General features: G+C 45.5%; 1 protein-coding gene across 1 annotated transcript in view; it reads right to left on the minus strand.

The window, feature by feature from the left end:
• CREBBP (CREB binding protein) overlaps nucleotides 1-5,076 on the minus strand; it is a 120,846-nt gene extending 115,770 nt beyond the window's left edge. The window contains exon 1 of the mRNA XM_027961580.3: nucleotides 4,188-5,076. Coding sequence (XP_027817381.1) covers nucleotides 4,188-4,272 — 85 coding nt within the window. The 5' untranslated portion in view covers nucleotides 4,273-5,076. The remainder of the gene's footprint in view (nucleotides 1-4,187) is intronic.
• Between the last annotated feature and the right edge of the window lie 18,077 nt (nucleotides 5,077-23,153).

Consider the following 23,153-nt stretch of genomic DNA (forward strand, 5'->3'; position numbering starts at 1 on the left):
AACAATGGCACAAGTCAGAAGTTGTAAAAACACAGGCTAACAATGCAAGCATTAACTTCCGACTATAGGATTAAGCCTAAGTCCCTTTACAAGTCATTCTCAGCCACGTTGGAGAATCACACAATCAAATTCAAGCGTTAAACAGGGATGATTCCCAATCTTTTGCTCTACTGTGACAACTCCCCTGGTGGGATTCATACTTATCCGCCCCCCCACCAAGCAACTTCAAATGTGGCCACTGTCCTCATCCCTCTCAGTTATCCAAGAATCCCTACTTTTCTACCAAGTAAAAGCTAAGCAAAGACATGAAAAGCCCTAGCCCTATAAGTCTCTACAAAAACTCACAGCTCCTATTTAGATGGCATGTAGTAAAGAGATGAAATAACTTGAGACTGGTCCTCAATTATCCACTGCAATAAACAGGTGAGACCGTGTACACCCTGGATAACATCCTGCAGGGCCAGAACAGAGGGAAGGGGGAGCCCATACCCGTGCAGGGGAGCATACTCTTGCTTGCCCACTCCCAACCCCCCCCCCCCCCCACATCCCCGTAAAGCTGCTGACAAACTTTCCCCACTTGCTGGAGTTATGCTACTGAAACTTGCCAAGTATGTAGTCTCCTGAGTTCATGATTCAAGGAAATTCTGTTTCTGGATGCAAATTCATAAGATGAATATACAGATTTTAAAGATCTAGGTTACGTTCTGGCTTTCACCCTTTGCATTACTTTCAGTAGATCACCTCTCTCAAGTCTGGTTTCTCACCTGGAATTGGCAGAAACAGTACTTTCCCTTCCCACCTGACAGGATGCTGTTGAGGATCAAACTGAAGTGATGGGGAGAAAAGAACTCTTGAGATGTAAACCTAAAAGGTCATCATTTTGCTGTAAAAGGCATTTTGGTTGGTAATGGTATTTACACCAAGTATCTTTAAATACAGTTTTCTATTGCATTTAAAGGGATTCACAGTATACAATGTAACCACAACTGCTTAGGGACATTTACTGGAGTAGGAAATGGCAACCCTCTCCAGTATTCTTGCCTAGAGAATTCCATGGACAGAGGAGCCTGGCAGGCTACCGTACATGGGGTCACAAAGAGTCATACATGATTGAGCAACTAATACACACTAGCAACACATATATAGCACGAGATGAAATATACCTATTCAACTTTCAGAAGGCAGTTCTACAAAACTTTTATAGTAGATTTGTTGAATGTATATTTGGCCTCAATAAAGCTGACCAAAAAAAAAAAACCTCTACGGCTTGCCTAGGTATTTTTCTTCCATACTGTTAAATGATGAATCCCTGCTGCTGCAAGACAGTAATACACTGTTTTAATTTGGAAATATTAAACACAAAAATTTCCAAAACACACAACAAACTATATACTGGTAACACAAAGTCCCACTGCTTATAAAGGGTGCCAAGTAAATGAAGATGATAATTGTGAAAAAGCATCTACATCCTCAATGTAAAACAAGAAAAGGCTACTTCGGGACCCTGTGCACATCCACACTCCCCCGGCTGGACTGCAAGGGCCCTGCAGGCAGCATCCCAGCTGGTCAGCTCCCCAGCATCAGGTGTACTATGCTTGGGGCCCAGGGCCTACCCATCAGACTCAGCTAACGGACAGGATGGCTCCACAGGCCAGTCCCCAGAGACACACACTGGATCATGACGTCCGAGTCCCTCCTGCTTCTCAGGCCACCAAGGCCACCTCCTGCTTCGCCTAACCCTTCAGCTCTTCCCATTCGGAGCACCCCTCCCTCAAATTTTATCACATGAGCAGGGAACACACCTTGCTCTGCCTGGCCGAACTTCATCCCAGAAACCACATACACACATCCCCTAACTAAAATGACGCTGAGTCTCTCAGAATGTTATTGCCAGGTCTCTCCCTGCTTTTCCATCTATTCAAATGCTTCCACTCTGTGTGTGTAATGTAATTCCTTTAGTCCTTTATTTGCTTTAATATATGTCCTTAAAATCTCTATTTTAGACTAGCAATTATGGGACACAAAGTTACACCTTGTTTAACATGTTCAATGGTGATCCCTTCCATGGCCCCCACACTAACGGACCATTTCACAACAATGCGACAGTGACGAACATGCAACCAAGGGCCCAACATAAATATAATGGTGAATTTATTCTCTGGATTATTTAAACAGAGTCATTAAAAACTGACTTTTTGGTTTCACATTCACAAAAGAGCCTCCGCACCTTACAAGGGTCAAATAAGGGGAAAAAGTGGTCAAGAGTAGAAAATCCTTTTTGATAAAACTCTGTTGTGATTAGCAGCACATTAAGTATCTAACCATCCTGGAACAGAACTGCCCCAAAGGCCAATCCACTGTGCACCATCCTGGAAACAGCTGAAAGTATATAGTGCAACAAGCCTCTCTGTTAAAGTATCATGTTACTAATTTGTCCCTCTTTATAAAACAAAATCTAAAATAACCTCATTTAACAATAGCAAAGCTGCAAAGCCATTCAAAAGTTACCAGTTTCAGAGGACAAGCTTCAAGGCCAAACTCGTCTGGTATGATCTACATTTCATATGTTCAAAGATTTTTCACTCAAATATGTCAAGATTAACGAAGCAAAGGAGATCTATTCTGCAGTAAAACCATAGTATTTTCATGGAGTGAAATCAGAGCATTTAACTCTTGCCTGTTTCCACATCTCTCACTTCAGATAAGCCGATTTTAAAAATTAACATCAAACTCAATTTTTATCAGCTTTTAAATAGAGTATTATTAGTGACTTAAAATCACCCACCAGACTTACTCATTCCTCTCCACTGCTTAACAAATTTATTTCAACCAGACAAGAATCTCACGACTGATATGTTTTTTGTTTTTGATTGTTTCTGTCACTTCCACATTAAATAATAGTCTAGGAATTGTATTAAAACTGCAGCCACAAAATTCAAGTTTTGTCTCAACAGGATAGAGAGATATTTAGACCACTAGTAGAAAAACACTAGTGGTCAAAGAAATATTTGCACAAGCTGAACAGCTGTGTCTACTGCAAATCTGAAGGCACTGCTGCAGCAATATAATTCAATTTGGACCCATTCATTATAAACTGATTTTCAGATGCTTCTACTGCAAGACCGTAGTGGAGAAATGCAAGCAGCGCTGGGAATCAAATCGTGGGCAGCAGAGCACAAGTTTGTGTTTTACTGCAAAGGAGAGCTCTGAAAGAGGAAACACAACTAGTACATAACGCTACCGTGAACCAGCCCAGAAGAACCCAGAATCATTAAACCTACAGAAAACTAAACTACTTCTCTTAGGTAACTGATAGGAGTACCGAAGAAGGTCTCCAGACAAGCTGTTTAAACGATTTATTCAATATTCTGATAAAAATAAATTTTTAATGGTAATTCCTACATTCCTGAACATAATTTATATATATATATGTACATTTGTAAGAACACCACAAGCTCCCCTGGAGACTGCAGCCCAGATGAATCTGCTGTTTAACTTTCTTCCGAAGTTATACACGTGAAATTAACACTCCACAGCAACTTTTATGACATCTTGCTAAGAAGTTCTGGGTTGCGAAAAATGGAATGGCTTAGGTGACCAGCGACAAGAGTTTTCAAAATAGCACTAAGCATTTTCCCAGGAAGCACATTCCAAGAAACTTATAAGTCGTAACTCACGGGCTGGCTGCTGTTAGGAAAGTCCTCTGGTCGCAGCCTTGTGTATATGTTACCGATTCAGAAAACACTTCGGGATTCCTTTCGGCAGCACTATTTCCTTCTCTCACTAGCCAGCGTACCCTCCGCTGTCATCTCTCCAGCCAGCCAAGCTTGTGTGGACGGACACACGGCGGCAGTGGGAGGCAGACGGAATCACCACGCAGAATACACACGCTCCACTTTACTTTTCCTCCCTGGAAGTACCACTCGGTCTCCCGGCGAGGAGGGCTCTCCAGCTCCGGGCGATCCAAGCGCACCGGGCATGTGCCGCCCCACTCGGGCCCCATGACAGTCTTCCGACAAACTTCCCCCTCGGCGGCGGGGGTCCGGGGGAAGGGGCTGCGCGGGCCTTCGCTCCGCGGGCCCCGCACAGCCCGCAGCCGAGTTGGGGTCTCCCGGGGGCACTCACCTCCGGATGGGGCTGACAAGCAACGCCCGGGGCCCCGGCCCCCCGCCCGGCCCCCTTCTCACCTGTGCTGTCATTCGCCGAGAAGCCGGGAGAGCTGAGTTTGGCTCGTTTGGGGTTGGGCGGTCCGTCCAGCAAGTTCTCGGCCATTTTCACCTGCTCGCGAAAACAGCCCCGAGCGCGGGCGGCCGGGTCGGCGAGGGCTCCGGGGCTGGGGTCGGCGCCGGCCCCGGCCGGCTGCGAGGGGAGAGGAGCGAGCGCGAGCCGCGAGCGAGCGCCGAGGGAGAGGGAGGGCGCAGGGCCGGGTGGGGGAGGCGGCGGCCAAATCTCAGCCACAGCAACAGCGCCCCGCAGCGCTCACCGCCCGCCCCCGGCCGCCGCCGCCGCCGCCGCCGCCGCCGGCCGCGGCCCCCTCATCCCCTGCCCGCCTCCCGAGCGCGACACTCCGCGGCGGGGGCGCCCCGGCGGCCCGGCGGCCCCCCCGGGCCCGGCTGGCAGCGACAGCGCCCGGCCGGGCGGCTCAGGCAGTCCCCGGGAACATGGTGCCGCCGCCGCGCCGCCGCCTCGCTCCCCCCCCCCCCCGCGCCCCACTTAATTAATTCGCTCGCGGCCCGACTACCGGGGGGCTCCGGGCTCCGCTCCCCGCCCGCGGCCCGCCGCCGCCGCCGTAAGGAAAAACAATGCGCGAAGCGGGGCCGCCGCCGCCGCCGCCGCGGCCCCCCCACCCCCCGTTCCGCCGCCGCCGCCGCCGCCGCCGCCGCTGCCGCCGCCGCCGCCGCCGCCGCGGCTCCGGGAGGCCGAGCCGAGAGGCGAGCGGGGCCGCTGGAGCGGGCGCCGAGGGCCGGGCGGAGCGGGCCGGCCGGGCGGAGCGGGGTGCGCGGGCGGTTGTGGGGCCCGGGACCGGCGGGGCCGAGTAGATCGCGCTCGAAGCCCCGGTCGGGTCCGCGACAAGATGGCGGCTGTTGATTCCTCAATTAAAAAAAAAAGAAAGTTTTTTTTCTTCTCTTTCCAGAGCCTGAACGGGGAGGGGGAGGGGGCGGGGCACGCCGGTGCGTCACCCCCCCGCGGCGTCACTACGCACGGCCCCCGCCCCGCCCCCTCCACCTGCGCCGGCCGCGGCGGAAAGAGCCGAGCGCGCTCGGACGGAAAGGGCCGAAGGCGCGGTTGCCGTGCGTCGTGCTGCCGGGCGGAGGGGCGGCGGGGCTGCCGGCCGGGGGCCCGGCCTGCGGGGCGCCGGGCGCCGGCACCGCCGCCACTTTTGTTCTGACGGCGACTGGGCGGTGAGAGCTCTGGCTGCGGCCTGGCCTCAAGCCGGGCCCCTGGGCGTGGAGTCGGCTGTGACAGGGCCCGCCTGTCCCGCAGGGCGACTCTGCTCGGTCCCGGCTTCTCTCCCCGCTGCCCCGCGACTAGGCCTGGCCACTTCCCCTCGCCGGATGCCAGCGATGTATCGTGGCCTCTGCAGGTTACACATTGCCCTCTGGTTCGCCTGCGAGCGGGTGCAGTGGGGAAACTGAGGCAGGAAGTGGCGGGGCCGGAATTCGAACGCCCCCGCGAGATGTGAGGGGCGTCGCCAGGCTTCTGAGCCCCTGTTCCGCAGCCCGATGCCCCGGGGGCGCCAGGTGCGACACCCTCAACCTGCCTCGAGGTGGTGAGCGCTGTCCTCCAGCCGGGCGCTCTCAGCCTGTCCCCAGGCCCAGAAGGCCCCATTACATCAGGGCTTAGGGCCTCGACGGGCCTTGGTGCGCTACCCTCGCCGCCCCACGACAACCTCCTGGAGCCCTCAGGTGCTCCAGACAGGTGTGGGGTCCCAGGGGGATCGGCCCGCCTGGCCACTCCCCACAGGATGGTTCCACAAAAATCTGAGGTGTTCACACATCTCAGTTCTTTTTATCTGCTTCTCAAAACTTGCCAGCGCTTCATCCGAAGCCCTTATCTGAAAGGTATCACCAGCAACCTGTTCCCTAAGCCAGAATTCTGAGAGTCAGCGCCGACTCCTCCCTCCCTCTCCACCCACCGAGCAACCTGCCTCCCAGGTCCTTTACCTGGGCAAACCGCTCTTCCTCCCACTCCCCGGCTCCAATGGCATCTCCCCACTAAGCGTCCCTTGAAAACTATATTTCTCCCCATTCAGCACCAGAGTTAACTTCTTGGAAAGAGAAAAAAACTCTGCTTCAAAGAAACAGCATTTATATAGTGTCTGTGATGGTCTTCAAGTGTTAAGACTGAGTGATCTCACTTTCCTGTACCCGCAAAAACTAATACAACATGGTAAAGCAACTGTACCTCAACTAAAAAAAAAAAAAGACTGAATGATCTTTCTACTTTTTTCTGTTTATGTATATTGTTCAAAATCTTGACTGCCCCCCTTTGCATCCCTCTTCCATTATCCATGCCTCACTCCATCCTTACTTCCCCCACACCCACACAATCACTAGAAGTTCTTACCACTCAGACCTCTTCATACTTTTGCAACTGCTGTTCCCTGTGCTGAGAATACATATACCTGGCAAACTAACTAATGCCAAGACCCGGTTCAAATATCACCTGCTCCAGGAAGCCCTCCCAGCCCAGTTTAGAGCTCCCACAGCACTTGTGGGCATACTTCTGTGAAGGTATACCACACACACGCTCATTTTTTATCCTTCTTGTTTTTGTTTATCAAATATCCCTTGAGAATCTCCTGAGGGCATTGCCACTGCACTAACTTCTTGGGCAAAGAATAAAGAAATCCTTATCTATTCAAAGAGGCCAAACAGCAAGTCCTGGAAATCAGAAACAAACATTCAAGAAGTCACTGCATAAGAAAGCAGGAGGTGTTTAGAGTCACAGAGTAACACAGGGGACAGCAGCAGCCTGTATCTGAATGTGCCTGTGTGTCCTTCTCACCACAAGTCTGGGAGCCCTGTGAGGACGAAGGCCAGGTCTTCACAGCACAGTGCCCTGCAGGAGGCAGGTTTGTAAAATTTGATGAATGAATGAATGAACAGTGTCAGGCTCCCCTTGAGGCCTAGAGGTCTCAAGGACACTGAGAAGGTTGGATTCCAGCCTGAAGCAGCTCCAGGCCATTTCTCCACAGAGGGGACAACATGTCAGGTCACTTAGAGGCCTCAGCCAGGGCCTGCTTGGGTCAGTAGGAATACCTCCAGGCCCTTAGAATTCCTGGGTAAATGGTTTACACAACAGTGGGCACATGAGCTTGTGCCATCCTCGCACTCCCAGAGGGGGAAATGGAGGGCACTTGTCCCTAAGACTCAGGTAAGTGACCTGGACGTGTCAGGCCTGAGCCTGAAACACAGGTCTTCAAACCCCATGTTCTGGCCTCCCACCCCTGAAACATACCTGCTCTACAGCCCTTTTTCTGTCTCACTTGTATCCTTTTGTTCCATTCCCCTGGTATTTCCTGATATCTGCTGTTTCTTTCCTTTCTACGTCTTCTCCCCTTAGTTTGACTCTTGTCAAAGAACACAGCATTCAGACATGGGTGGGGGAACAGCACGGGAGGAAGTATGGCTCCCGCCTGCCCACCTTAGCCCGGGATCAAGGTTGACACAGACAAAAGGGACCCAGCAGTGTTGAGTGTCTTCTGTATCCCAGGCCGCCCTGCCATATGCTCCACTCAGATCAGCACTTCGCACAACCCTGGATGGAAACATCACTGTCCTCTTTTTACAGAGGAGGGAATAAGGCCCAGAGGAGAGCAATCAGTCACTAAGGGGCTCCATAGGGTTGCAGACATGAGCCTGCCTGCTCTCTCCAGTCTCAGAGGCCATGTCACCAAGGAATCCCCATTTACAGGATGCTTCAGGGCCCAGGAGAGGAGCAAGAGGTAGAAACAGATCAGGAGAGGTTTACCTGGGAAAAGTTCGTTCACATCCACCAACTGATGAATGGATAAATGTAATGTGTTATAGCCACACAATGGAGTATTATTCAGCCACACAAGGAATTCAGTATGGACACAGCTACAAGATGGATGGACCTCGAGAAAGCGATGCTCAGTGAAAGAAGACAGTCATCAAAAGACTGTATATTGTATGATTCCACTTATTCAAATGTCCAGAATAGGTAAATCCATAGACACAGAAAGTAGATTAGCTGTTGTGGGGGATTGCTGGGGAGAGGGGGAGACAGTGAATGGTAGCCAAAAAATACGGGGTTTGTGTTAGGGTTATGAAAATGCTCCAAAGTTGATGATGATGGTGGTTCACAACTCAGAACTGAAAACCACTGCAATCTACACTTTGGGTGAATCACAGGGTACATGACCTCTGTCTCAACCAAGCTGGTTAACAGCCTGGTTTGGGAAGAAGGAAGAGAGACAAGGAAAGACAGAGGGAAGCAGGTGCTCCCAGCAGAAGAACAAAAGTCACCGGCCAGTTGGGACAGTGCAAAGGGGATCTGTGTGGTGGCACCAAGGGAAAAGGTCCGGGGGTGGGGCTGGATTTCCCAATTAGGAGCTGCGGGGTGAACTCAGAGGGAAAAAGACCGAGACCAAGATTCACAGGCTGGAGTGGAGAGAGAGGCTGTTCATGAAGGAGAACTGAGGAATGCGCGACTCGGGCTCCTGCCTCAGACCCCAGCGGACAATCATGCTCAGCGGGCCCCAAAGAGAGGCGGCAAACTTGTCTCTACTCCAGCTCCGCCGCATGTGCCCCGCTTCCGGGAATGGGTCCTGACTCTCTTCTGGAGGTCTTAGGGTGGCTTCCCACTGTTCCCTTCCCTGAACCTTTAATCCCTGCCTCCCCCAGGGGCTTCTGCTCCTCCATGAATGTACAGTCTTTGCAACCAGCCCTGACTCTGCCCCTTCTCCTCCACTCCCAGTCAAGATGCTGGGCCCAGTTGTCTACACTGACCTGACTCACTTCTCCCATTCACCACTTTAATTTTTATTCAATGAAAATTATCAAAGAAGTTAAAAAAATAATGCATAGATATTCCTGTCTATGTTGTTAAGGTAGGCACTATTAACATTTTACCACATCAGCTTCAGACCTTTATGTTACTTATTTATATAAGGAATCACGTGTCAGACACAGAACTAAAGCCCCCGTTTCCTCTCTCCCCCAAAGCCACCACTTTCTTGAAGTTGGTGTATATGGTTACCACATGAGATGTGTTTTGGGGGGATTTTGGGCCATGCTATGTGAAAAAAAGCAGAGACATTACTTTTCCAACAAAGGTCCGTCTAGTCAAGGCTATGGTTTTTCCAGTGGTCATGTATGGATGTGAGAGTTGGACTGTGAAGAAAGCTGAGCACCGAAGAATTGTTGCTTTTGAACTGTGGTGTTGGAGAAGACTCTTGAGAGTCCCTTGGACTGCAAGGAGATCCAACCAGTCCATTCTAAAGGAGATCAGCCCTAGGGTGTTCTTTGGAAGGAATGATGCTAAAGCTGAAGCTCCAGTACTTTGGCCACCTCATGCGAAGAGTTGACTTATTGGAAAGACTCTGATGCTGGGAGGGATTAGGGACAAGAGGAGAAGGGGACGACAGAGGATGAGATGGCTGGATGGCATCACCGACTCGATGGACGTGAGTTTGAGTGAACTCCGGGAGATGGTGATGGACACGGAGGCCTGGCGTGCTTCGATCCATGGGGTCGCAAAGAGTCAGACACGACTGAGCGACCGAACTGAATTGAACTGAACTGAACTGATGTGGCACATGGGATCCTAGTTCTCCTGTGGGAACCTGTGCCCCCTGCCTTGGGAGCGCAGCGTCTTATCCACTGGACTGATAGGGAAGTTGTCAAGATGTATTTTTACTGAGTATTTTTACTCAGTTGAACCAAGTGAAATACCTGACAGTTTCTGATCCCTTCACCGCCCCCAACAAATTAATATGGTTCATCCAAATATGACTTGTGCATCCAAGTCTTTTAGCCTCTCAAATTGAAATTGTATTCATTAAACAATAACTCCCCATTCCCTGATCTTCCAGCCCCTGGCAACCATCATTCCACTCCAAGGTTCATCTGCATGTTGTAGCAGGTGTCAGGAATTCTTTCCTTTTTGAGGCTGAATAATATTCCATTGTGTTTATGTATCAGGCTTCCCTGAAGACTCAGCAGTAAAGACTCCACCTGAAATGCAGGAGACTGTCTGCAGTGCAGGAGACGCGGGTTCGATCCCTGGGTCAGGTAGAACCCCTGGAGATGGAAATGGCAACCCAGTCAAGTATTCTTGTCTGGGAAGTCCCATGGACAGAGGAGCCTGGTGGGCTACAGTCCACAGGGTGGCAAGAGTCTGACACGACTTAAAGACACCACAGCACTTATATATTTAACTCCACACTTTACGTATCCACTCATCCACTGATGGTTGTCTAAGATGCTTCCACATTCTGGCTGTTGTGAATAATGCAAAGTTTACAAATAACTCAAGATCCTGCTCTGTCTTACTCCTCACTCCATTCAGGCTGCTAGAACAAAATACCATAGACTGAATGATTTATGAACAACAGAAATTTTCTTCTCATAGTTCTGGAGGCTGGAAGTCCAAGATCAAGGTGACAGTGGTTTTGGTGTCTGGTGAGAGCCTGCTTCCCGATTCATAGATGGCTGTCTTCTTGCTCTGTTCACACATGGCAGAAGGGGTAAAGGAGTTCTCTGGGGCTTCTAACCCCCTGAGCTGTTCAGAGGTCAACTGAAAGGATTCCCCCACCTCTACTACAGTTTCTAATTTAGAGTAAGGGGAGTTCCGCCAACTCTTCCTTTTCAAACCTGTCTTGCCTATTCTTAGCCCTTTACTGTTCTGGACTTTTGACCTGTAGTATTAGAGAAGACTCTTGAGAGTCCCTTGGACTGCAAGGAGATCCAACCAGTCCATCCTAAGGGAAATCAGTCCTGAATATTCATTGGAAGGACTGATGCTGAAGCTGAAACTCCAATACTTTGGCCACCTGATGAGAAGAACTGACTCATTGGAAAAGAGCCTGATGCTGGGAAAGACTGAGGGCAGGAGGATAAGGGGGCAACAGAGCATGAGATGGTTGGATGGCATCACCGACTCAATGGACATGAGTTTGAGTAGGCGCTGGGAGTTGGTGATGGACAGGGAAGCCTGGCAACCTGCAGTCCATGGGGTTGAAGAGAGTCGGACACAACTGAGCGACTGAACTTACTCTTCTAGGTGAATTTTAAGCTAATTTTTTCCAGGACCATTAAAAACATTGGATTTTTTATTGACACTGCATTGAATTTGTAGATTAACTTGAAGAAAACTACCATTTAAAATACAGTAAGTCTACCTATCAATCAGCAAGCAAATTAGAGGACAGAGGAACATGTCATACAACACTGGGGTATGCTACAAAATCCAGACTCTACAAAGCTCTGCAAGAAACACAATGTGGATTTCTTTTTTTTTTTTTACTTATTTATGTGGCTGCGCTGGGTCTTAGTCGCAGCACACTATGTAGTTGCACAACACAGTTCCAACATATGTTGGAAGGTGATAAACACTATGCAAAAAAGTAATAAGGTAGGTTAAGGAGGATCCAGTGTCAGTGTGGGGACAAGTGTAAGTTAACATGATGGATGCTAATTATGAGAGAAATGCAAATCAGAACTATAACGAGGTACCATCTCACACCAGTCAGAATGGCCAACATTAAAAAGTCTACAAATAACAAATGCTGGAGAGGATGTGGAGAAAATAGCAATTTCTTATACTATTGGTATGAATGTAAATTGGTACAGCCACTATGGAAAACAGTAGAGAGGTTCCTCAAAGAATGAAAAATAGTTTTCATGCGATCGTACAGCCCCACTCTGGGGCACATATCCAGATAAAACTATACTTTGAGAAGATATATATATATATACTGGAAATTCATTGACAATAGCCAAGACATGGAAACAACCTAGATGTCCATCAAGAGATGAATGGATAAAGATGATGTGGTGCACACACACAATGGCATACCACTCAGCCATAAAAAAGAAGGAAGTAATGTCATTCGCAGCAACATGGATGGACCTAGACATTATCTCCTGAGTGAAGGAAGTCAGAACAAGAAAGGCAAATACCCGTGACTGAATGCCCATGCCTTCCAAACTGAACTCCAGAAACAGGCCAGAAAGTTATCTCAAAATTAACATAGTCCCAAATGTACCTCCTGACAATACTTATTCCACCCAATGTCTTCTTGGTTGATTGCAACTCAATTTTCCCAGATTCTTAGGCCAAAAAATGTGGAGTAATTCTTGAGTCTTTTTCTCTCACTTTACATGCAACTTAATTTTTAAAAATCCTGTAAGCTCTCCCTCAGAAATATATCCAGGACTTCCCTGGTGGTCCAGTGATTAAGAAGCTGCCTGCCACTGTAGGGGTACATGGGTTTGATCCCTGGTTGGGTAAGATTCCACATGCTGTGGAGCAACTAAGCCCACGCACCACAACTACTGAAGCCCAAGTACTCTACAGTCCATCCTCCACAACAAGAGACGCCACCACAACGAGAAGGCTGTGTGCAACAACTAGAGAGCAGCCCCTGCTTGCTGCAACTAGAGAAAGCCCACACACAGCAATGAAAACCCAGAGAATCCACAAATAAATAATAAAATGTTTTTAAAAGATGAAAAATTCAATTTAGAAGTGGGCAAAGGATCTAAATTGACAAATTTTTCAGAAAAGAGCATGTATAAATGGCCAATAAGCCAATAAGCACATAAAAAGATGCTGAGCTTCATTAGCCATCAGGGAAAGGCAAATCAAATTACAATGAGATACCACTCCACACCCACTAGGATGGCTGGAATAAGACAAACAGACAATAACAAGTGCTGGTGAGGATGATTAGAAATTGAACCTTCATACACTGTTGATGAACATGTAAAATTATGCAGCCACTCTGGAACAGTCTGGCAGTTCCTCAAAAGCTTAAACAGAGAGCTCCCCCTTGGCCCACTAATTCTACTCCTAGGTATATGTGTATAATCAAGACAAATAAAAATACATATCTATACATGTACATAAATGTTCACAGCAGCATTATAATAGCCAAAAAGTGGAAATGCCCACCAAAAATATGTGGTCTATTCATACAACATAATATTATTCAAGTATAAAAGGAATAAAATACATGCTACAGAGCAGATCAACTTCGAAAACAATGTGCTAAGTGAAAGAAGCTGATCACAGAGCACCATGTATTGTATGATTCGGTTTATACAAAATGTCCAGAATACACAAACCTATAGAAACAGAAAGTGGATCAGTAGCTTTGGGGTCTGGGGAACTGGCAATAATTGGCTTGAAAAAAATAAGTATCGGTTGCTCAGTCATGTCTGACTCTTTGCAACCGCATGGATTGTAACCAGCCAGCCTCCTCTGTCCATGGAATTCTCCAGGTGAGAATACTGGAGTGGGTAGCCATTCCCTTCCCGACCCAAGGATCGAACCCAGGTCTCCCACATTACAGGTAGATTCTTTACTATCTGAATCACCAGGGAAGCCCCAAGAATACTGGAGTGGGAAACCATTTCCTTCTCCAGGGGATCTTTTGTGAGGGCTGGGGAATTATTGGCTTAGGGATACAGATTTCTTCTGGGATAATGAAAATCTTCTAAAATTAATTGTAATAATAGATGCACAGTTGTGTGAATACACTAAAGGCCATTGAATTGCACATTTTAAATGAGTGAACTGTTGTGTGGTTGTGTGTTTTAAAGGATCTCTCTGTATGTTGCACTGAAAATAGAAATGGGAGTGTCAAAGGGGCAAACTTGGAAGTAAGAATTCCAGGAAGGACACTTCAGCTAGGTGTTAGTGGTCTGTCTAGTACTAACAGTGGATATGGTGAAAGTAATTGGATTCTAGATGTATTCTGAAGGCCAACCAGGCATCCTGGTGAATTAGGAGCAGGGTGAATGAAAAAGACAGGGGTTAAAGATGACTCTCAATTTTATTCTGAGCAACTGGAGGGCCAGAGCTGCTGTTAACTGAGATGGAGAGAGCTGAAAGTGAACCAGTTTGCAGGAGAACATTAGGACTTGGATCTTAGCATACTCATCTAGGTTTCAGTAGATGCTTTCTCAGGTTAAAGTGACTGCTCTCCTCATCTTTGTTTACTGAGGGTTATTCAAATGAGTGATGAATTTTATCAAACAGTTTTTCTGAATTTGAGATGAATACACATTTTCTTCTTTTATCTGTTAATGCTGTGAAACACACAAGCAGATTTTCCAATGTTAAACCTTTATTCTGGGACTGCCCTGGAGGAGGTGACCCAGGTTCAATCCCTGGTCCGGGAAGATCCCATGTATCTCAGAGGAACTAAGCCCATGCCCTGCAACTACTGAGCCCAAGCTCTAGAGCCCTCAAGCCACAACTACTGAAGCCCATGCACCCTAGAGCCCATGTTCCACAAGAGAAGCCACCGCGATGAGAAACCCATGCACCGCACCTACAGAGCAGCTCCTACCGGCCACAACTAGAGAAAGCCTGCACATAGCATCAAAGATCCAGCACAGCCATAAATAAATAAAAGTTTAAAAAACCTCCATTCTATTCCCAAATAAACCTTACATGATCATAATCTGATTTTGTTTCTCTGTTGTTATCATATTTTTGTTGTTGTTATCATTTTTAATACATTATTGGACTTGGTTTGTTAATATTTATTTAGGATTTTGCATCGAATCTTATAAATCAGATTGGTTAGTAGTTTCTTCTATTCAAATTGTTCTTGTCTCATAGAATTATTTGAACTGCTCTCCTTCATTTTTTCTTCTTGGAATAGTTTGCTTCATAGTTTGTATGAGAATAGTTTGTATAAGATAGGATACATTCATTCCTTGAGTGTTCAGTAGAATATGACAAACTTTATGTATGTTTGTTGGTTTTGATTTTTTAATGGATAGGATTTTAACTACTGAATCAAATATTAAGGTTATAACCTGGCGGGCTACAGTCCTTGAGGTCACAAGAGTGAGACACAGCTTACCGACTAAACAACAAATGGACTATCTGGGTGAAGTTAATACACATATAAACTTATTTTTCAAAATTGCCCGTTTTACCTGTTTTTTAGAATATGGGTATGAAGTTATTCAGAAAGCTCTCTTTTTTAAGAAAAAAATCTAATATTATGTTTATTTGTATTTTCTCTATTTTCACAAAAGTTTTGTCAACTTAATTTTTTTATAAAACCAATTTTTGTTTGGTGTTTTATCTACTTTCTTGGTTCTTTGCTTTCTATTTTATTAATTCCTGCTCCATATTAAAAACTATATTAATGTAAATGGCCTAAACGCCCCCAATTAACAGGGAAAAAGTCATTCTATTGGGTGAAAAGACAAGATAAGACTATGTGCTACTAAAAATTTTAAATTTTCTTTCAAATTTCTAATTATACTTTAGTTATAAAGACAAAGATAATTAAAAATAACAGGATGGGAAAATAGCATGTAAACACTAATCAAAAGAAAAGCTAAAGTAAATATCTTATAATAACCATTATAATCCATTATAATCTTATAATGGAAAGAATATGAAAAAGGACATATACACATATATATAACAATCATTTTGCTGCACAGCAGAAACTAACGCAACATTACAAATCAACTATACGTCAATAAATACATTTTCAAAAAAGAAAACCTAGAGTGACTATATTAATATCAGACAAAGTAGGTTTCAGAACCAGAAACACTACCAGGGATAAAGAAGAACATTTTACAGTGATAATATCAATTAATTAAAAGCATAAAACTAAAAGTATATGCATCTTATAGAATAGCTTCAAAACATATGAATTCAAAAAACTGATAGACCTGGAAAAATAGATAGAAAAATCCAGTTAGACTTGGAGATTTCAACATACTTTTGCCAGAAATTGACAGAGCAAGCAGAGGCTCAATGTAGATATAGACTTAAACACCGTGGCCAACAAACTTGACTAAATTAACACTTACAGAACACGTACCTAACAACTGTAGAACACATGCTGTTTTAAAACACCCATGAAACATTCACCCAGATAGTCCATTTGTTGTTGTAAGCTGTGTCTCACTCTTGTGACCTCAAGGACTGTAGCCCGCCAGGTTCCTCTGTCCGAGGGATTTTCCTGGCAAGAATCCTGGAGTGGGTTGCCATTTCCTCCTTCAGGGGATCTTACCAACCCAGGGACTGAACCCGAGTCTCCTGCATTGAGAGGCAGGTTCTTTACCACTGAGCTACCAGGGAAACCCTTCTAGCCCAAATTGGATGAGTCATGGTGGAAAGCTTTGACAAAACATGGCCCACTGGAGAAGGGAAGGAGAACCACTTCAGTATTCTTGCCTTGAGAACCCCATGAACAGTGTCAAAAGCACAGGGTAGGCATGCAGTAAATACACGTGGGATGAACGAAAGGCTGTATAACAGAGACTGGAAGCAGGACGGGGGTTCTCCAAGGAAAGCAGAGATGTCAAGGGGAAAGGGTTCCCAGAAAAACAAGGGGCATGGAGAAGGGCACTATACTGTGTTAGCCCCTCGGTGTCCCGCTTTCCAGGCAGACTCACCAGCTGCCTTGCCCAGAGTGGCAGCATGCCGTTGATCAGCAGGCACTGAAGATCTGGACCCAAGCTCTCTTTCGACGGCATCTTCAGCACCTCTTCGGGTTCACACTCTCCGTCTGCCTCATTCCCCGTCTGCTCCCAGGGCTCAGGGAGCACATCTCAGGCCTGGGTATTGGCCTCCTGCCTGGGCCGGCTGCTCCCCTTCCTATCCTTTGTGTTCTGCTGCTGCTGCTCCTGGGGGTTGATCTCCAGCAAGTGCTGCTTCAAGCAGCTGGTGATCTCGCGGCCCACGTGCTGGACGAAGACGCAGTTGTCTCCGGACACTGTGATCAGTCGTAGGTGAACTTCATGCTGGTGACGATTTCTGAATGGCCGAACATCTTGGCAATGTATTCATCCATTCTGGGTCATAAAACTAGTTTGAAGAAGAATAAGAGAATTTCAATCGTATACAGTGTTTCCTGACCATCATTGAAATTAGAAATAAATATTGAATAAGAAAAAGATATCTGGAAAATAACCAAATGTTTGTAAATTAAGTAACACGATCTTAAATAACCTATTGCTTCAAAGAAGAAATAACAGGGACATTGGCAATACTTTGCAGTGATTGAAAATAAAGTCATAACATATCAAAATGTGTGGAATGTACTTACGATAGTGCTTAGAAAAACTTTCAGCATTAAGTGCTTACATTAGAAAAGAGAAAAAAGCTCCCAAATCAATGAAATAAGTTTACAAGCTTAGAAACTGGAAACAAAAGAGAAAATTAAGACCAAAATAAGCAGAAAGAAGAAAATAAAATAAAGAGTGGAAATCAATGAAAGAAAATAGAAATGCAACTGAGAAAATCAATAACACCAAAAGCTGGTTCTTTGAAAATATCAATAAAATTGATAAACTTCTAGAAAAAATTAAAATGTCCAATATCAGGAATTAAAGAGGAGAAACCAAACATAGCCTGGTGGGAGGAATAATAAAAGAATATTATGAAAAACTTTACAGCAACAAGACCAGAAACTTAGAAGGAATGGGCACAAACTACCAAAGGTCACTCAAGGTGAAATGGATTTAATTTCTGAAATTTAATTTAATTTAATGTCAGTGAATTAGATTTGTAGTTTAAGACCTTCCAACAAAAAACATTTCAGGTCCTGGTGGCTTTACTCATGAATTTGACCAAACATTTAAAGGAAAAAATGAATTGTCCCCAAGGTTTTCCAGAAAACAGAAGAGGAAGTCATTTCATTTCATGAGGTCTTCATTCCTCTACACCAATATCAGGCAAGATTACCAAAAAAGTTTGCAGATCAATATTAGTAATGAACATAGACACAAAAAGCAAATTTAATACATCATGACAAGTGGAGAATGCCAGGTTTAACATGTGAAAATCAGTCATGGCAATTAACATATTAGCTGACTGTAGTGGGCCTAGAAAGAGTCCCTAAAGGGTATCATGTCAAATTCCTAGGATCTGTAAAGGTGATGTTATTTAGAAGAAGGGTCTTTGCAGATGTGATTAAGTTAAGGAACCTGAAATGAGGCGATAACTCTGGATTATTCAGGTAGTCCCTAAATCCAGTGACCAGTCTCCTTATAAGACAAAGGCAGAAGAGAGCTTCCCTGGTGGTCTGTGTTAGTCCCTCGGTCGTGTCTGACTCTTCGTGGCCCCATGGATTGTAGCCCACCAGGCTCCTCTGTCTATGGAATTCTCCAGGGAAGAATAACTGGAGTGGGTTGCCATTTCCTCCTTCAGGGGATCTTCCCAACCCAGGGACTGAACCCACATCTACTGTGTCTTCTGCACTGGCAGGCAGATTCTTCACCATCTGAACCATGAAAAACTTCCCCGGTGGTCTAGTGGTTGAGAATTTGCCTGCCAATGAAGGGGTCATGGATTTGATCCCTGGTCCAGCAAATTCCCATATGCTGTGGAACAACTAAGCTCCATGTGCCACAACTACTGAGCCAGTACTGTAGAGCCCAGGAGCCACAATTACTGAGCCCCCTTGCCTCCAAGTACTGAAGCCCATGCACCTACAACCTGTGTTGTGCAACAAGAGAAGCCACTGCAATGAGAAGCCTGCCCACTGTACTGAAGAGCAGCCCCTGCTCACTGCAACTAGAGGAAGTTCGAGCACAACAATGAAGACCCAGAATTGCCAAAAATAAGTAAATAAATAAATGAACCTTAAAAAGAGACAGAGAGAAAGGCAGAGGGATATTTGAGACACATAAGAGGAGACAAAGACATAAGGGAATTGATTGACATGGCTACAAGCCAAGGGACACCAGGGCCACCAGAAGCTGGAAGAACCAAAGAACAGAAGCTTCCGGAGACCATTTGGAGGGAGTGTAGCCTTGCTGACATTTTGATTCCAGACTTGTGGTCTTCGGAGCTGTGAGAGAACAAATTTCTGTTGTTTTAAGCCCCCAAGCCTGCAGTAATTTGTTATGGCAGTTCCAGGACACTCATACACTGACTACAAAAGAAAAACCTCCTGACCATCTCTTTTGATGCAAAAAAAATTTTTTTTTTTTTTTTACAAAATTCAATACCTAGTCATCATCGTTTTCTAAAACAAAAGAAAAAGAACTCTCAGCAAACTAGAACACTGAAGTAGAAGTAGAACTTCCACGGGCTTCCCTGATGGCTCAGTGGTAAAGAATCTGCCTGCCATTCAGGAGACATGGGTTCGATCCCTGATCTGGGAAGATCCCACATGCTGCAGAACAACTAAGCCCACAAGCCACAACTACTGAGCCTGTGCTCTAGAGACCAGGATATGCAACCACTGAGCCCATGCACTGCAATTACTGAAGCTCTCATGCCCTAGAAATTGTGCTCCGCAACCAGAGAAACCACTGCAATGAGAAGCCCGCACACCACAACTAGAGAGTAGCCCCTGCTCACTGCAATGAGAGAAAAGCCTTCGCAGCAACGAAGACCCAGCACAGCCAAAAGTAAATAAATAAAATTATATATATAAAAAGAATAACTGAACTAGCAAATCAGTAGAAAGGCACTCCTTCAAAACAAGAAGGGATTACATACATTCATTAAAAAAAAAAAAAAAACTTTAAAAAAAGAAGTGGAACTTCCTCGATCCCATAAAAGACAACTACAGAAAACCTACAGCTAATATCATGTTCAGTGGTGAAAGATAGAGTTATCTCCTTCTTAGATTAGAAACAAGGCAAAGATGTCCATATTCACCCATCTTATATAAGAGTTAACGGAGGTCATATCCAGCACAATAAAACATGGACGGGAAATGAAATGCAAACTTCACTTCTTAAAGAAAGAAGTAAAACTATTCAGAGATGACATAATTGCTTCTACACAGAATCCTAAGGAATCTAGAAGAAATAATAGAACTAATGTGTGAGTCTATTAAGGTTACAGGATATAAGGTCAATATATGAAACTCAATAGCAAAAAAATACCAAAAAACTCAATAGCATTAACAAAAAATTGGAAATTGATATTAATGAATGATAACGTTTATGTTTTAAGTTAAACTACAGTAGTTAAAGCACTTATGAATAATTTGGACTTCAACTTTTTTTTATTGGCTGAGCTGGGTCTTCATTGGAGGGAGCAGGCTTAGCTGCTGCGGCATGTGGAATCTCAGCTCCCCAACCAGGGATCAAATTGGAGTCCCCTGCCCTGGAAGGAGGACTGTTAACCACTGGACCATCAGGGAAGTCCAGCAATAATATTTAAAATAGCATTAAAATATGAAATATTTAGGAATAAATTTAACAAAAACAATGTGCAAGGCCCATACCTTATAAACCATACCACACTTCTGAAAAAATTAAAAACCTAAATAAAGGAGGAGAGATATTGCTACGATCTGACTGTTATCCCTCTAAAATTTATATCTTGAATCCTAATGTGATAGTATCAGGAGATGGGGTCTTTGGAGGTGAATAGGTCATAAGGGTGGAGACCTCATAAATGGGATTAGTGTCCTTATAAAAGAGACCCCAGAGAGTTCCCTCACCCCTTTCTTTATGTGAGGATACAATGAGAAGCCTGCAACTGAAAAAGGGCCCTTGCTCAACCATGCTGGCACCCTGATCTCAGACTTCAAGCCTCTAAAACTGTGAGAAATAAATTTCTGCTGTTTATAAGCTACTCAATCTGTGATTTTTTTTTTTGTTATAGCAAACTTAATAGAATAAGACCAGTACCATGTTCAAGAGCCAGAATACTCAATATTGCTAATATGTCAATTTTCCCCCAATTGATCTATGGATTCAATGCAACCCCAGCAAGATTTTTAAAAGGGAACTTACAAGCTGTGTAAAAAATGTTTATAGAGGGCTTCCCTGGTGGCTCAGTGGTAAAGAATACACCTCCCAATGCAGAAGACACAGGTTCAACCCCTGGTCCAGGAAGATCCCACATGTGCAAAGCAACTAAGCCCATGTGCCACAACTACTGAGCCTGTGCTGTAGAGCCTGAGAGTCGCAACTACTGAGCCACACGCCACAGCTGTGAAGCCCACGTGCCCCAGAGCCCATGCTCTGCAACAAGAGAAGTCACCACCGTGAAAAGCCTGCACACTGCAACTAGTGTAGCTCCCGCTTGCCACACAAGAGAAAAGTCTGGGTAGCAACAAAAGACCAGCACAGCCAAAAATAAATAAATAAAAATTCAAAAATGTATATGGAAAACTAAGGGCAACTGCTCCTGCTGCTAAGTCGCTTCAGTCGTGTCCGACTCTGTGCGACCCCATAGATGGCAGCCCACCAGGCTCCCCCGTCCCTGGGATTCTCCAGGCAAGAATACTGGAGTGGGTTGCCATTTCCTTCTCCAATGCATGAAGGTGAAAAGAGAAAGTGAAGTCGCTTGGTCGTGTCTGACTCTTAGCGACCCCATGGACTGCAGCCTACCAAGCTCCTCCACCGATGGGATTTGCCAGGCAAGAGTGCTGGAGTGGGGTGCCATTGCCTTTAGTAGCACGAAAATGTCGCTCTGGCCACTGCTGTGTAGAAGGGATGGGAGTGACAAGAGGAGAAGTAGGAAGGCCAGTTAGGAGACACTTGCTGAGAACCCAGGCTAGAGACTGTGGCAACAGTGGAAATGAAGATGGAGAAAATAGGCAGTGTTGAGAGAGGTTTAGGAGATAAATACCAAGAAATTTTGGAGATTAAGCACGAAGGTAAGGGGACCAAGAACAGTTCCCAGGACTTCCCCGGTGGTCCAGTGGTGAAGAATCCACCTGCCAATGCAGGGGACACAGATTCGACCCCTGGTGGGGGAAGATTCCACGTGCCGTGGGTCACCTAAGCCTGTGCACCACAACTACTGAAACCCACTCACCACAACGAAGAGTAGCCCTGGCTCACTGCAATTAGAGAAAGCCTGCACACAACGAAGACCCAGTGCAGCCAAAAAAACATTAATTAATTAAAAAAAAAAGAATGGTTTCCAGATCTCTCATTTGGGAAAATGAGTGGATAGTGAAGGCATTCATTGTGAAAGGGAACCCAAGAAAACTAGTTTTTAAGACATGAAATAATGATGTCCTCTAAGAGCATGATAGGTTAAAGGATCCGCTGACATAAATAAAAGGACGCATTCATTAAGAGACACTCGACCAGAGGTTCACATTCAGGAGTTACCAGCACAGAGACAGCCACTGAAGACAGAAGTGGATACAACACCCAGGAGGTAGAGAGAGCAGGAACAGGGGATCCAAGGTCAACCTACGGAAGTGCTCTAAGCATGTGGAGAATGAGCTTAATGGGGAGAAAGTATTAGGAGAAACTAGTTTCGGAGTCACTGCTTTAGTCTTCTTGCAATGGTAGCTTAAAACTCAGGCAAAGGAAGTGGAGACACTTGGACTGATTCCAGTAATATTTAGGACTTCTACTCAGGTATGGGCAAGGAGCCCCTATTGGATCAACCCTTCTGCAGAACACTACTGCAAATTCTGGACCAAACACTGAAAAAAGCACCTACTTAAAGGCTCTGGAAGGAAACCAAAAGCAATACTGGAGGGGCATCAACACTTGAAAGAATGGAACTGCATTAGCTACTTCTCATTTTTTATGGTTTCTAGCCTGAGGGAAGGCTGCAATAACCACCATTCCAGATGGCTAAAATTCCAATAGAAAACTCATAGCTTTACTGGGCTGAAGAAACAGAGGACGATTTGTGACAAGCGTAGCTGCTAGAAAGGAAGGAGAGAAAACCTGGAAAGAACAGAAACAGAGATGGAGTGCTCCAAATTCTGTGTATAAACTGCTCAAACCTTTGGCTGACTCATAAACAATGCATGCATTGGCACCAAGTGAAGGCTAAAAGAACTGACCTGAGGTTTCAGCTGCTGCCCACTATGGGGAAGACAGAATTTGCAAACAGAATCCAGCCAAGTTAAATGTTGGCTTAATAAAAACACTGTTCAGAGGAAGATAATGGGATTCAGAGTCTCTGCAATATATCATTCACAGCTCAACATTATTAGACATACAAAAACATAGGAAAATGTGACCCACTTTCAAGAGAAA

Source organism: Ovis aries, chromosome 24 (genome assembly GCF_016772045.2).
Source record: "Ovis aries strain OAR_USU_Benz2616 breed Rambouillet chromosome 24, ARS-UI_Ramb_v3.0, whole genome shotgun sequence".
NCBI classification, from domain to species: Eukaryota; Metazoa; Chordata; class Mammalia; order Artiodactyla; family Bovidae; genus Ovis; species Ovis aries.